Raw genomic sequence first — 16468 nt, 5'->3', positions numbered from 1 at the left:
AGCAAAAATATCTAAGTATTATCAAGGTATCATTGTGTAGTGTTTTACTACTACATATGATGTGTTTGGATTCATTTTACTGTTGCATTCATGTGTATGTTGTAATTTACTGCTCTGGATGTTTAAGGACCACCTCATTTGATCAACTTCATAGCAGAGTTGTGACAAAACTCAATCCAGAGTGATGTAAACAGTCAGATCTGTATCTCGATTAAGAACCGCATATGGAAATGGACCAGATTGGAATCAAAAAGACCACGAACCATGTGATTTGTTCCGTTCGCACTGTCATGGACAAAACAGATCAGAGCACAAAGATCAGATTTGGGCCATTTTACGATCACGTAGCCTAAATGATAGAGGCTAAAAGTAAGTATTTGTGGAATTGTCAAAAGGTGCAAAATACTCTGATAAGCTGTGATGCATTGACGTTCCTGCCTTGGGAGTTTTCTTGTCATTAGGTCCTTTTTCCTGTGTTTCTCCTCACAGTTTATGGAGGATGAGGAATTTGTGGACACCATCAAAGGCTTCAGCACCATCAGGAAAGAACACACCATGTTCACGGACACTAACCTGTGACCTGATGGGAAACTGGATGGAGATGAACATCACAGAGAAGACATCAAATTCACTTGGTTTGTCAGAAACTCCACGTCACTTGGACACGACGGAACATTTTACTGTCGACAACGAATAAAAGGAGGAAAGAATATAAAATTGAGGCATCAAGGAGTAGAGGAAATGGAAGGGAAATGCTACATGGAGCTGATATTTAGAGACAACTGGACAAATCAGTGTATGTGCATTTCCAAAGGCAGGAAAGAATCAGTGTGTGCTGTTGTTGAAGAGCTGTTTGGATGATTAACTGAGGGCACATACTGACAAACCGAAGACTTGGTCATGATGCATCACAGCATATTTGTTTGTTTTACTTTTTGTGGTAGATTTCTCTTTGGAATGGGGGAAAATGCTGGTAATTCTTTTTTTTAAAGCTTAACATTTTTAATTAACACAACTTAAATTTCCAAACTTTTCTATAACTATTACATTGACATGAATTTGGAAACTTGTGCTGTCTCACGTATTTTATGAAGTGGATGCAGTTTGCAAGTGCCATTCATCTTTTTTCATCTTATCAAACCCAGTATCTGTTAAAAGGCTGCACTACTTTAATCTGAATTTCTGAGGAGAAAATGCAACTAATGAACGGCTGTTTTAAATGTATGAACAGTACAGTGTTGGTACAAACTCAAACTAATAAAGTTATGACAAAATCTGCCCCTGAGCCAAAAATAAAACAACATCAATATTTTCACATATTAATTTATTTGAAATGAGTTGCGATGCATTGTGGGCACAAACACTTGTACCATTACAGTCAATAATATGGTTATAAAACAGACATTTACATAATAAATTAATATACTGCAGTACCACATGAGACAGTAAACATAAAAACCCCTAAACCAGGGAATTACACTGTATTAAAAACAAAAAGGTGTTGGTTTAATGTACAAAATTTTCAGGCATTTACAAAGGCAGCCTCTTTTTAATCTTGCTTGCTTTGATAGAAATATAAATCTCTAAATTGTAGTTACACTGATATGTTTGCTAAAAAAGACCAGATGAGGTTTTCTGGCCTGAGACGAGACCCTTCAGTCATCTACATGCTGACTGCCTTTTCACCACAAAATAAAAAATAAAGTACAAAAAAAAAAAAAAAATCACCTATGCTGTAATAAATTTATTTGATGGAAACAACCTTTTTCAGTTTAGCTTTTGATACCAGATGATCAGAAGCTTAAATGCTATCATGTCACTGTGTTTAAGTTTGCCTTAAAGCATTTTTAATAAAATAACTGATTTTCTGATTTCATTGCAACGTGCATTTGTCCCTTTTAGTGTCTCATTAACATGTTCATTAAAAAACAAATCCATCACATTAATAAACGTGTACGCAGCGGTAAAGTGCATGCAGCACATGCTCGTTTGTGAAAGCTCTCAAAGCTGGCAACAGTAGAAACAATGGCCGTTACGTAAAAATAAATACAGCACTATGACATTTTTCTTGTTTCAAAAGAATAAATGGACCCCTCAAATTTTAGCAACTGTTTGTGCAATTTTCTCCAGCAGCTGTAATTTGTATCACATCCCTTTTCTTCATCTTAAACCCTTTTCTTCTGGCCATGCGTGTACTTTTTTCCAAGTCAGTCTCATCAACATTTTTAACATCTAGCCTTATAAATTAGTTTTTGAAAGCTGTAAGTGTCTGCGCTATTATCGCTACGCTGCTACACCGACCAGATGCTACTGAACCAGTGCCATTGCATTTCTATCTATAGCTACTACCAAGCAAAGTCTAGACTTCTTTTCAGCTAAGTATTAAAAAATCAACCTCTGTAATGCTACCCTGATTTAGTCGAGAGGCTGTAAAGAGTTCGGATACTCTGGAAATTATTTAACCAGAGTGTGACGTCACAGAAAAAACACGATCGGAGACAGATTCAGGAATGTCAGTACCATTAACAACGAGAGTTTCAACTAGTAACACTGATGATGGTACCTGAGAACTAGACTAGACCTGATCTGGCAGTGTGTGGTGCACCTGTAGCAGCTGGTGATCTGAAAAGTTACTGTACCGAGCAAACATGCGCTCCTAGATTGTACGTCTTTTAAGGGTGACCTCGAATGTTTCATGTGTTAACGTGCTCGTGGTGTTTAGTGACGTAAGCGGGAAGCGTGAAAACGACTGACATCAGACGCTGTTTTCTGCACAACCAGCTTCTAAACATCGTCTAACATTTATCTAGTGAGGTGTACGACCATCACGAATTCCACTATGACATGAGCAGGTTACGGACTAAAGTGCTACCACAAAATCCAGACAATGTACTTAACAGTTAAAAGGGCCTGACAGATAGAAAGACCCACAACTTATGACAGAAGCTTAACTACAATAACATCAAACCTAGGATTTTAATATCGTACTAAATACACTAATTTACCTATGATATGACCATGCGGGTCATCGTCTACTAATGCAAAATATCATCCATGAGGTATCTGCAGACTCATGTGAAGTGAGCGTGTTGTAGGAGTGGTGGTGGTGGTCGTGTTGGGGGGGGGGTCACTACTGGAGGGCTCAGAGACAACTTGACAGCATTTACACATGAGGCTACTGGAAAGTCCCTTATGTCACTAAAAACAACTCTGTATCCAAAAATATCCTTTGTGTTTGTTCATCCAGCTATTACCTTCTATGTCGTTTTACTTTTTCCCCCCTTCTCGAAAAAAAATTGTGCAATTTCACTGAATTGTATACAAAATATTTCATCTAAAACATTCCACTATAAGCTGAAACTGAGCACATTCCCAAAACCAACATGCAAGAAACAGGCGAAAACCTTCAATTCTGGATGTTTGGTAAATTAAAGGGTTTGCTCTTTGATCATTAGCGAGCTGAGTTTCAACCCCGAGACATTGTACGCCATCGCTTTAAAAAACATCATAAAAGCATAAACCCTGTTTGTCTGTGTGAAGACAAACAGGGCTTATGTTCAGCACTAAGACGGGCCTGGTGTATTCAGAGATCCAGCCAGGGCTTGTTTTCATTGTCACGTGTGAAATACAGAGATGCAAATGCATTCGATTTACAAAACAGAAGGACTGGACTGCATTTCCATCACATAGACCTGCTGGTGGAAAAAAAAAACCCTGAATGTTCCTGGACTTTTCACCTTGCTAATCAGGAAGGACTAATACTGATTACTGGCATCCATAGATAAGTCATCATGCAGTCCGGATATACAGGGTGGTAGCAATCAGGCATTAAAAAGTTAAAAGATTAAATAAAAACAAATTTACAGACTGAGGAGTTGTATCTAAAAGTCAGATCTCAGGAACAACAACAATGTGGCAGAGTTAAAAAAAAAAAAAAAATGCCACAAGGGGAAAAAGTCTGTTTTGAAAAATAGGGAAGAGAATTTGACTGATTCCAGAAGACCATAACTGTTCTGATGTTCCGATGAAGTTCTGGAAGGAGGACGCCGCGCCTTTGGCTTTATGTTGGACAAAGAACTGCGGAGACAAGAATAAATCAGCTCATTATGAATGCTGTTATGGACGCCCGCTGTGGCACATGAAAGACGGCTGTTAGGTACAGAAGAGCTACTACTGCAGGAAGAAAAGCGATGTGAGAACAGAGGAAACGGGAGCTACAGGTGAACAGCTGCTACTACAAGCTTGCCAGAAAGAAGGGGGGATTGATGTGTGAGTGTATTCATGTGTTTCGGGGGAAGGCGCGGTGCTGCCACAAGCACTGCACAGCGAGATACAGACACTACAGAGACGAGTGAGTGAGGGAAGGCGGCTGCTTTTCGGGAGGAGAAAAAAACAAAAAAGTGCTTCTACGCAGACATACATAAGGGGAAAAAATAGAGAGAAGGGGAGTCTGACAGGGCTGAGAATAGAAGGAAACGGTGTTAATGTGTCAGTGCCTCACAAACCTCCGTCTCCACTGCTCTCATACCAGAGCTACCAAAAGGACAATGCAGCACAGACAAGAGACAAGGAAGGCACAGGTCAAAAGTGAAGAAAAGCAAAACGCAGAAATTCATTTTCAAACAAGAGAGGGCAAGATGTCTGAACCGCGAGTGGACAAAGGTCGTTTAGAGACACCACTCCGCTCATCTTGAGCTTTAAATGTTAATGCAAACAACTGACTAGATAAGATGGAAACTGGGCGGCAGACATGAGTGTTTACCTTTGAGGATGTAGTCTGTGAGCAGGGCAGGTACTTTCTCACTGTCGTCCCTCATGGCGTGGAGGACTGGTGGGAAAAGAGCAGCACAACATGCTCATTTTATTTTTTTCCATTCTTTGTTTACCGTATTTCTGATCTATAAGCCGCTACCTTTTTCCACACGCTGTGAACCCGCGACTCAAAAATGATGCAGCTAATTTATGTTTTCCGGGCTAACGATCTGTCAAAGAAGGAAACAGAGCTGCTGCACGTAAGGTTGGCATCAGTGAATCCATGGTGAGATGTTGGAGACGGGGTGGTTGCGGCTTATAGTCAGGTGCGGCCAATAGTCCAGAAAGTATGGTATTTGGAAAAGCATGTCATACAAAACTTCCCTTTCGGGTACAATTCAACATCCACACAACAAATCTGAACCAAGATGCCAATCCAAGATTTCCAGTTGAATATAGAACAAATAAAAAAAGAAAGAAAGAAAAGTGGGCAGGAGGAGATGGCTAACTCTGCTACTTCATCAACAAGATAAAACACACTAAGGTGTGTATGTTCACATCAACCTAAACAGAACTGTTTGACACCAATGTATTCAATTCACATCAATTACAAGTTTTACATAGTTTGTCCATTTTGACCAAATAGTGAAAAAAGATTCCCTTTGACCCTTAAAACAAAATGTCAATTTCTCCAGAATGTACAATATCGATCCATTCTTCAGTTGTGGATGCTTCAGGCCTTACCCATTTTCTAGTGATAGTCTTTTTATTTGCTGCCAAAAGCATAACACAACATGCTCATTTTAACAGAACATGTCATGTAAGGGATTATGTACAGTGAGGTGGACGTTATTCTGCTTCTTAAACTACACACTGAAGAAAATAAAACTGCACAATAAGGATGATCTGACTCAACCTTTAACAGTCTGCGACACAAGGCCAGAGTTTACAGACTGGCTTAAACTCATGATAGACTGCTGCCTTTGAAAACATGATTGCCAGGGTGAATAAGGTTTCAAATAAAAATAGTCAAATATGGCAAACGTTTACGGTTCATATTACAGGGGCAACATCTTAGAGAGGGTACAGGAGGGGGGCTGTGGACAGTATGTGTATAGGTTTGTGTTATGTATATGCTATGTGTGTATGTGTACATGGGTATAAGAACTGTGGGGGTGCTTTTTTGTTTTCTTTGTTTGTTGATTTTGTCTTTTCCTTTTTGTAACTGACTGAAAATACATTAAAATCAATAAAAATTGAAAAGACAGTCTGCGACACAGAAATAACAGGCTGTATAATGATCAACATCTATCTGTTGGTGTAGGTCGATACTAGTATGTTACCTTTGCTACTTGATCCTGAGGAATACTTTTGTTTCTTTATACCAGTTCTGCTAGATTCAATATTAAGTAACACATTACTGTCCAAAATTCAAGGCCGTTTCTTAAAATGAAAATATAAAACCTATTTACAACATTGCATTCTAACTTAGGCTCTCTGGACAAAAATGCCAAGACGCTGAAACATAAAACCAGAGTTCGAACAGTCAGCCTAGTTAATAACAAAAGCCTCGCCTAGTTTATTTATCAAAAAGAAATGCAAGCTGTTATATAAAAGTCTGCCTATGCAGTGCAAATGTCCAATGCCATCATTAGGTTCACTGTTTAAAGGAGGGGCATTTTGCTTTTTTAAATGGAGGTTGAAATTCAAACTTTTTGAACTATTAGGGTCCCCAAATACACAAATAAATGTACCAAAGACTAATAAAAGTGGGTTTAGCAAAATATGACCCTTTAAGCCAAGTTATAATGACCACACATGCAGTTTCAGTCTCTGCAGAACAATACACATATGGAAAATATGGATGCTATGAAAACAAGACATTTCAGGAAAGAAAAAAAAACAGCTTCTACAAATCATAGTGTCAAGTATTTGGATTATTTGCACTTAGATGTTCAGATAGTATGTGATTTACCACATTTACCATCTGCTGTTTTACACCCGATTTTGACTTTAGCCAATAGGAGCCGTTTACTTGAGATTTTGTGAGATTTTATAATAGCGTGCATTATTCTCTGTATTTTCTTATTGCATCTGAGGAAAGGAGACTTACAAATAAATATTTATGCTTATTATAACCCTGCAAAAGTATCACAGATTTTTGCACAGTACTGTATTTATGGTGATGCTTAAAAGTCTGATAGCAACGAAAGTGTTAATCTGCAAAAGCTTTGTGGAATGTGTTTCATTGCCACTGAGGGAACACTACCAATGGAAAATGATCGTGCAGTTGACCTGGTTTACACAGATGTGATACTGAATCACGTTAGCAAAACACAATTTTAGAGATTTTTTATGTTTTTGACAATAGTGTTAAAATATTTTCAGTGAATTATTGAACTACGATGACGCAAATTAAACTGTATAACGTAATTAATGGGAAACAATGGGTTGACGTATAATTGCATTAGTTTTAAGTTCGTTAAACACTCACTCTTTGTGAGGATCTGCAGGTCTTCAACAGATGGAGAGCCAGCTTTCTTCTCATAAGGGATTACTGTGGTCAGGTACTGAGAAAGAAAAAAAATATGTAAGACATCACATATATTTTTGGTTGAGTATGTTTTACTTTAATCTTTAAAAACAAACAAATAAAATCAAAACAGTGGTGATAAAACATATGGATAGCCAGTCATATGATGTAGATGCCATTTTCCCCTTTTAGAGGCTGATCAGTGTAAATCACAGTCTGTTTACAGTACAGCAGCAAAATAAAAATGACAGGTGGAATAACAGACGCTGTTGACTTATTAAAAAAAAGCAGAAGAGACAAAATAAACATCATAAAGAGGGCAGATACAAATCAAGACAGCAAACGCCTGAGCAGCTGTGGAGGAGGAAACAAACATGCAGATGAAAAGAAAAAAAAAAAAAAAAAACAGAAAAAAGGGGGAAAAAAAGGGCAGAAATAAGAAAAAAGATATGAGCAGACAGATTGAAAGAGAGGGGGCACCTGCTTGTCCCCTCCTGTGGTGCCAAAAGTTTGACGGATGCCATTTTGAATGACATTGGAGAGTCCCTCCAGAGTGAGGAGCTACAAGGAAGGAAAGGAAGGAGGAAAGAGGAGAGATGGATAAAGAGGTTTCGATATCAAAGGAGAGAAGGACAGAGTCAGCAGAAAGGCCTTTGTGAAAGCAGATTGCCCATGTGATCTATCTGTGCTTCATACGCTACATCTCATCATTTCAGGTTCTGTGTGACTGCGTATACATTAATCATGCATATGTGTGTTTGTTTCTGCCTCCTACATGATGTTGCAGCATGACTCACCGTGCCTGGTATGTGTGTGCTGACTATCCTCTGGCCATTGGGCCCCGTCGTAGCTGCACTTCGGATTTTCTTCTTCTTGCGCAGCAGCTCCCGGTGCTCCTTCTGTCTGTTCTGAACGTCGATCAGCAACGAGATGAAGCTGTTCTTCACCTGTTTTTATTCCCAAATCGAAGTTAACATGAGAACATTCGGGTGTCACTGCCTTGACATGGCAATACTTACGCAACACTCTTTAACGAGATAAAAAGTCAGTACCTCCTTTTCGTAGTCTAGTTCATCTCTCAGAGCCAAGGCTTGGATCAGTTCCTCGCTGTAGCGACGGATGGCTGTTTCCACTTCCTCCAGAGTCTCAGTCAGCTCAGACACAGACAGCTGTCGCAGCCCTGGAGAAAAAAAAACGCAAGAAAAGAAAGGAGAGGAATACACAATGTGAAAGAGCAGTTGTGTGTATGGATTTATACTGCATGAAACATATCACATTTAAACACTGAAGTATCATAACTGGAGTGATGTGAAAGACTTTAATTTTACTAGCATTACATGAGGAGTAGACACTTGAGCGTAGTGTATTTAAGCCTTTACTTTGAAAGATTACAGTGTATTACAGCCCATTCAAAACCAAATGTTTATACCCATAAGCTTCCTTTAAGTGCTTATAAAATCTGAAGCTTGTAAATCTGTTTTATCAGACAGAAAACCAACAGTAAAGATCTTACTCAATATACAGTGAAAGACATGACTTCCATTTATTAAAAGCTCATTTAAAAGACTTGGGTCACCATCTAGTGTCTATTTTTATCCCTCTGAGTATGAGTAACCAACTAAGGGCCAGTATTAAACATTGTAGGACACTGTTACTGGCCATCTTAAGGTTAACTCGATGAGAATGCAGTCTGCGCCATTCTGAGACGAGATATAGTCATAAATATACTGTTGATTATGTAACATGCAGTGGCTTGGCAATTACTAGTCTGTCTGTATTTGTTCCACATCACAGAAGAATGTTAACCCATGTGTGTAGTTGTTCCTTCATGTATCGGACAGAGCAACCTCTTACACTTCATTAAATGATTTGACTGTCAAAGGGCAGCAGAGTAGAACCTCACAAAACAACACAGTGACAATGAAATGAATGATTTACTCAAAGTTCTTTTCTTTCTGTCTTTCTGTCAAACTTTCTAACTTGCATAAAACAAAATTAAACAAAAACAAAAATAACATTTATATGAAAAAAAACCTGTCTTCAAGTACGAGCACAATTTGCTGAATTTGCATGCTCAAAAAGGAGAAGGAAGAAGTATAAACACGGTTATATCTTCAATATAAATAATTGAATGAAAGAAGCCTCAATTGAAAAAAACATCAAGAATTCATATCATTAAGTCTCTGTGGGAATCTACTCAGTAATACTGGTACTTACGGTCCTCGTAGCTGGTGTTAGAGCCTGAGCGTTTCAGACCATGAAGGTCTTGAGAGAGCATGGACAGATCTGAGTGGGAGGGGCTTTCGTCATCCTCAGGGTCTGGAGACTCCTGCATCATCTCTTCAATCTCCTCGATCACCTGAATAACAGTAAAAAAAAACAAAAAAACAAAAACAAATGTTCACGTTCTGTGAGAAGGCAGGGTTTCGGCAGGTTTGAATAAGTTAAATATTCAGACTCTTTAAAACTGTTTAGAATCATTAAGAGTAATTTAAGGCCTATAATTTATGTTAAACTGGCAAAAAATAAAAAAGGATATGAAGGACATGGAACCTGGATATGATTTTGTGGTTTTGTTAGAACATGATTGGGGACATTTTTTCTTAAAATCTCATTTAAGGGCATAAAAAGATCCTCCAATGAAAAACACCAACAGGTTAACACTTTGATGATTAGTACATCTGTATTTGCTAACGATGACAGTTCATAAAGGACAATTGGAAACACAGACAAATTAAAGCAACACCTAAAGGCAAAGCAAGAACATAACGTGCTGGGTTCCGTTGAAAGTTTCTGCCCTTTAATTTAGATTAGATTGTCTTTGTGTAGAACTTATAACAGACATTTATATTTGAAAGTACTCAGATATTATAACTGCACAAGGCCATTTGACCTCGGAAAAGTAGGTCAAGGTCACCTATTTTCAATAGGCTTCTGCTCCATGACAAGATGCATCCACAGCATAATTTTGGTGCAGATATCTCAATACATTGTTCAGATAATGCGAATATGTCCTTGAATGTACAGACAGACAGTCAACAAAACAATTACAATACCCCTTCAGGCAGAAGTTGGCCGAGGGGTAAAAAAACCCTATTAAAACTCAGCCATCACTGCTGACCTTTTGTCAGTGTGTGGTCTTGTATTAACCTGAAGAGACCCTGACCTGTACCTGTTTTTTTTTTTTTTTCCTCCTGTTTTGCTGTGTTCTGGATATTTCTGGCTGTCGACCTTCAGGCAGGGAGTTTGTAGCCAGTAACAGCACTATGCAGCATGTGTGGACTGAATATAAAAACAAAGTGACTCTAGATACAGAGCTCTCTCCTCTTTCTATTCTTCTTAGTTACTGCATGGCTCTGGCTCTGAGACAAAACTCTGGGCAAAGCTCACACATAAACACAATCCTTTCAGTCTATCGCCTCTAACAGACCTGTCAGCGACACACAAAGCAGAAATGAGAACAGTTGTATTTTGCATCTTGAGCTTTTCCATAGAGATTTCCAAAGGTGTGTTTATGTTTATTTGTGTCTTTAGAATATAACTGCTGTGACAGAATTGGAAAATGATGGTTCACTTTTCTATTTCACTGCTTTATTCCTCACTACATGCCTTGTTCTTCCCATTCACTCTATTGCTCGCTTGACCACTTCGTTTTGTTCACAGAGTGGAGAGGAAGGGCCAAGATTGAACGGTTCTGATTATAAACACAAGCAAGGAATGTGACACGCTTTGCCGACGACAAAAGTGTGAGAACATTACCTGTTCAGCTGTGAAGAGTGGCTCGTCGTTAATGCAGGAGACAATGATTGAGTGCATATCCATCTGCTCCCTCAGCTCCTCGTCATCAGACAGATCCAGAGACTGGTTATCCAGCTTCTGCTCATCAGGGAGGGAGGGAAAGGCAGAGACAGGAAGACAAGTTGGATGAGACTACAAACAGGTGGTTAAGCAGATTGACAGCAGGGGCGCAAACTGCTTGAGTCGCGCCCGTTCACCAGGAACATTTCCAAAACTGTGACGACTTGGGAATGGAGCATGTGTTTTGAAGCCTTCATCAGACCACTGACACTGTGGTTCTGTGTGTGTTTATTCGTGTGTAGTACCTCAAGCTCAATGAGGTTGAGGGTGGGCAGGTGAAGGGAGCGAGTGTGTGATGTCTTCCAGTCCACCGGCATCACGTTGCCATAGTTGTCTGTCAGTGCGTTCCATACCCTAAAAAAAGAAAGTGGGGTTAATAATTTAATTAAGTAATAACAGGAACGAAGGACACATGTTTTCAAGTCACCAGAGATAAGATAAACCCACTTCCCTTCCCTTTTTTTCTGTGACGCAGCATTACTGTGCACAGTTGTGTCCTGTTCTCTCTGACCACCCCCTCACCACTTCATTATGTCCCTGCTGCTGCATCTCATAGCTGTCGCCTGAAACCCCTGACGGATACAACGCCTTCATCTCATGTCACCTTCCCCCTGTGCACTCCTCTGCCGAGCAAGGTTTATAGAAAAAACCCTTCACAAAACTACATGGTATTAAATCCTGTTAAACCGTTTAAAACTCCATTAGAAGCCACTGATATGAGTGATTGCAGACACAAAACTGAAGTTTTGCAACAAACTGCATTGTTTACAGTTTTCTAAAGCCTGCTGAGAAAATATGACAGTCAAGCAGACGGTGGCACAGAATCTGTTAAAGCCAGCGAGTTACTTGTTAAACTATGAAATATCATGCATTAATCATTTCTTGTCCATCTTATTCATTTCCAAATTTGTGAGATTTATGTGAAATATGCTGAATTATTATTAAACACTGGGAAAAAAAATATTACTTTTTGCCAAGTTGGGTCAAAATGGCTATATATTACAGCGTACTTTGTTTATTATTTGGCTGCTGCTTATAATTCAAAATATGTTGGAGAATTCATCAAGGCTTTAATATGGCAGTCTTGTAAAAACAGTGTAAAACAGGCCCTTCATGTGGTCCCCTTTGGAAATAAACAAAAGGAAACACAGTTGACATTATGCTTGTTTTTCAAACAGTGACAAATATTGGAGTCTGTGGATATTGTAAAACCCAATTACAAATGCAAGTCACAGTGTTTTATTCCTGGCCCAACTGCTGCGAGCAGGGTGAGGATGGATGCTGTGAACCCATGTGTCAGAATGGCTCTGCATCGTCATACCCTGCCTCTCTCACACACACTCAGACCAATGTTTACGTAACTTGCATGTTTCTCCCTGAAGTGCTCATGCACAGCTTGGGGAGCAGGGGGCTGCGGGGTTGTTCTAAATAGGGCAATGGTTGGCAGGAAATATATTTTGTGCCTCAAGCAATAACACTGTCTCCTGCACGTGAGTGCATGCCAAAATACAGATTAGCTTCGGTTTCACTGCACAAAGGCTAGTTTAGAATTAAAGCAACCATTTCTTTTGTTTCTACTTCAACAAAATCTTTGTTTGTCTGGTTTATTTGCTTGGATACATTTATATGGACATGCCTGACTTGACTTTAACACAAACACATTACACTTTCTGTGCCAAACACACGGGTGTGCAACTATCTCAGTGAAGATACTCCTTGATATAATATGACCCCTAAAATTCAATGTAGCACAATTTTAACTTTAAAATGTCCTCCCATATAGATAAATACAAAAATTTGTCTGCACAGCTACACAAACACACACTTCCTCCTTGTCATCCCTGTTATTCATCTCTGCCATGATCTTGGTAGAAAACTTGTTAAGCGCCTAGGCACGTCCTGCAAAAGTGCACTGAGCCAGAAAAGACTTTCACTGAGTCTGGCACAGTTCTGTGGGCTTCAGCAGGCTGCTGTCCAATTATTCTGCTTCCTTTTTCCTCCATTTCTCTACTTTCAACACCCAAGGATGTTTCATCCCCCACCCATCTCCCTTTAACACCAGTTATAGAGCATAACTGTACATGATAACCTCTCTGAGTGTGTATATTTAGTATTCAGGCCCCAGCATAGTCAGTCCAAAATACACAACACAATAATTTTGAATACATATACATTGGCATGACTACTATTCTATGTCATTTGGCAGGAAAAACTTAGATACAGTGTGTGGTTAGATCAGACACAAAGTCACAGTGTTGCAACGTAGCAGAAGACAGAAGGCAAGAGGAAGGTGATTCATTCATCCAACACTGTACAGTGACTACCATGCCTGTGTGGGTTTGATGTTGTTGACTGCTGTGAAGTGACAGCATGTTGTTGTGTGAATGCGTAGTTGTGACATTTGTGTGATACAGTGACTGCTGGGGACCTCCAACTGAGATAAACAGGAGCTGTAGGGGTTGTATGAACAGCTGCTGACAAAATAACCCATTATTAGTTTAAAAATATGACTCATGATACCCCTTTGATTAAAAAACAAACAAACAAACAAACAAAAAAAACAGGGCGACTATATGTCATATAAAACAAAACATTTTCTGTATGATGAACATGGTCTGTGTTTCTATTGAAAGAAAATTGGAGTTTTTCAGGAATCAAACAGAACTATTTAATCTCAAGATCCGCTTTTTGCATCAATTGTCCACTTCCCAGCAGCAGCAAAACTAGCATGAAATCAAGTTACTGGTAACGTGGCAGGACCCACCCCCGTCAACACACAAACACTTTTCATCCATCCTTTCAAGTACTACAGCTAAAGTATGTTGACTGTCACTGTATTTATCATTAAAAACACATACACAACAACATAACACAAACGTAATGTAATTTCAAGAGTCGAAGTTAGTGACAGAAACAATGGAAATGCCTACAATTTGTTAACATTGTGAATATACGTAAATTTGTCCCAGCAGGTTAACTTTACAACACACGTAGTGAAACTAAACTGAGATTTCCTCACCGGTTAACATTAACTTCACGTTAGCCCGACAGGCTAAAGTGACTAGCTAGCTGAGATTAAAAGTTAACCTAGCTAGCCACACGTAACGTTCAATGAACTCTCGCTGTAGTTACACAAATTTAACACTCACTCGTCGTCTTTCAAGTAATTGTCCTCTGTTATGGGTTTAATGGGGGCAATGTTTTCCGTCGTTGTGTTGTAGTTTCGGAAACACACTGTCAGCTTCTCGTCGAAGTCATGGACAAGGTCCTCCATCGATTTGAAGCTGCAGATCTCCCCAGAGAAACTGTTGTCCAGGTCGGAGAAATCGTCTAGGCCCGACGCCGGATCGCCCACATTGGAGTTAAGCTGGTCCAGCTGCTCCGCCGACTCGAGGGACGGCTTAAATTCGTTAAAATCCTGCCAGTCCTCATCGAAGTGGGCTAACGGCGCCGCCATGACCGCCGTAGGAGCAACTTTGGCAGCCTGTGAAACGCCTCGACTGTGCACTGTTGTTGGCTTTGAGACACTGGACTAGACCGACGCACAGAGAGAGAGAGAGAGACGGAGAAGGAGGGGGGAGTGGGAGGGACTAAATGACGCAACGTAAAGTAGCCACTCCCCCTTCATACAGAGCAAAACAAACCCCTGTCATGAGAATACAACACAACAGACATGATGGGTTTACAGAGGAAAATGTCGGCCTCCTCTTTAATAATATAGTATAGAATAGAATAGTATAGTATAGTAGCATTTGTCTCAAATAAATAGTGGTGAAATGTACTTTAACCCTTTCATGCACAGTGGTCACTACAGTGGACAGCTATTCTCCAGCTATTCTCTTGTATATTCATGGGTTTTGTTGTTTTAGTTGCATATCAGCTGACACAGTGGACACTAGGCATCATCCCATACAGTGCAATTCATACCGTTACTGTATATTTGCTGTTCATGAGCAGCAGTGACATGTTTTAGTGTAAATCAATTGCTAATTGTTATTAGACTGTAATTAACAGTTTTGTTTGTTTTTTTTTTAAGTTTTTTTTTTGCATATTATCTCCATGAAGTGAATAACTAGTATTAGAGTATGTTGAAATGTGAGAAAACATCTGATTAGCAGCATTAAAAATGTTTTTATTGCATAGTTTTCCATACCATTTTCTGATATTAGATTTTAAATACATGTTTCTTTGCTTCAAAAATTAAACACATGGTATCCAGCTGAGTGGACATTTTTGTAACTTTTTATTACAAAAAATCAATTGCATTGTTGTTTTTATGTCTAAAGAGGAATAAAAACACTCCGGAAAAATATCTTGACTAAGGTTCATTCATAATTCATGCATGAATGGGTTAATCTTACTCAAATACTGTAGCTTAAGTCTGAGTTATGTGTAGTTTGGTTATGTATTTATATTTTATGCAGTTCAGTACTTCTACTCCAGTACATCTCAGGAGAAAATACTGTACTTTTTGCACCACTATTTTGATTTAGCAGCTTTACTTGTCCTTTCAGATTCCTTGTCAGTGACCATGTATCTCCAAATATGTTGACACTAACCATTAAACTGCAAATGACTTGATGTACATTTTTATAGCATTTGCATTCCTCTATGTATGTTCTGAATAGAGAAATGTACTTCCAGTATTTACTTGTAGAGTGTAATTTTAGTACTATTATTTATGTAAATGATGTGAATACTTTTGTTATAATATATGGTACACAAGATGTTAGATAGATAGATAGATAGATAGATAGATAGATAGATAGATAGATAGATAGATAGATAGATAGATAGATAGATAGATAGATAGATAGATAGATAGATAGATAGATAGATAGATAGATAGATAGATAGATAGATAGATAGATAGATAGATAGATTTGACAAAAGCAGCATGTATACTCCATGAGATAAAAGGTTAATTTTTTAATATAAATGTATAGCCAACAACAAGGATTACGTAAAATATTGTCACTTTATTGGCAATCAGTGTTACTCCTAATGTTGGCATTGAAGACCTATCTTACCAGTTGATCTAGCCCCAGTCATTGCATTCAAGATATTGGAAAATACCAAACTGTAATTTTGACAGAAACATTTCAGCCTGACGTGAGATCCTTTCACACATGCTTTGCCAAAAAGCAGTGGAAATCTGGATGTCTTTCTGTAATATCAGATGGTTGTCTGACACTTTTAGGGGCCTTCACAATGTCTTGCCCTATGAAACTTCCATGGGCCATTTTTTTTTTCTCAAAACCCTGAATGATTTATTGAAAATATGCATACATAACACTTCCTACACAACAATACAAAACAGTACAA

General features: G+C 38.8%; 1 protein-coding gene across 3 annotated transcripts; it reads right to left on the bottom strand.

Annotated features, from left to right (window-relative positions):
- Positions 1 to 1309: 1309 nt before the first annotated feature.
- Positions 1310 to 14677, bottom strand: fez2b (fasciculation and elongation protein zeta 2b). Of its 3 annotated transcripts, XM_030128337.1 has the most exons (11): positions 14293 to 14677; positions 11389 to 11497; positions 11045 to 11161; positions 9503 to 9644; positions 8338 to 8465; positions 8083 to 8232; positions 7766 to 7846; positions 7247 to 7322; positions 4763 to 4828; positions 4506 to 4533; positions 1310 to 4077 (listed from the first exon to the last, which is right to left on the bottom strand). In XM_030128337.1, exons 1-10 carry the CDS (start codon positions 14598 to 14600, stop codon positions 4523 to 4525), a joined length of 1188 nt encoding a protein of 395 aa, XP_029984197.1. In that variant the 5' UTR covers positions 14601 to 14677; the 3' UTR covers positions 1310 to 4077; positions 4506 to 4522. The 3 variants fall into 3 exon arrangements, with proteins under 3 accessions (XP_029984197.1, XP_029984196.1, XP_029984198.1); XM_030128336.1 differs by lacking the exon at positions 4506 to 4533; XM_030128338.1 differs by lacking the exons at positions 4506 to 4533; positions 7766 to 7846 and having other exon boundaries at positions 14293 to 14676.
- Positions 14678 to 16468: the final 1791 nt, after the last annotated feature.

The sequence above is a fragment of the Sphaeramia orbicularis genome, chromosome 24, assembly GCF_902148855.1.
Source record: "Sphaeramia orbicularis chromosome 24, fSphaOr1.1, whole genome shotgun sequence".
Lineage (NCBI taxonomy): Eukaryota > Metazoa > Chordata > Actinopteri > Kurtiformes > Apogonidae > Sphaeramia > Sphaeramia orbicularis.
This window is presented reverse-complemented; position numbering and strand designations above follow the sequence as displayed.

What these genes read in the sequence shown, in the direction of transcription:
- fez2b (XM_030128336.1), bottom strand. Translation starts at nt 14,600, where the DNA reads ATGGCGGCGCCGTTAGCCCACTTCGATGAGGACTGGCAGGATTTTAAC. An exon ending in TAACACCAGCTACGAGGACC is followed by an intron (nt 8,466 to 9,502) that starts GTAAGTACCAGT and finishes TTTTTTCTCCAG; the next exon opens with GGCTGCGACAGCTGTCTGTG. An exon ending in CCTGCAGATCCTCACAAAGA is followed by an intron (nt 4,829 to 7,246) that starts GTGAGTGTTTAA and finishes TTTTCCCACCAG; the next exon opens with TCCTCCACGCCATGAGGGAC.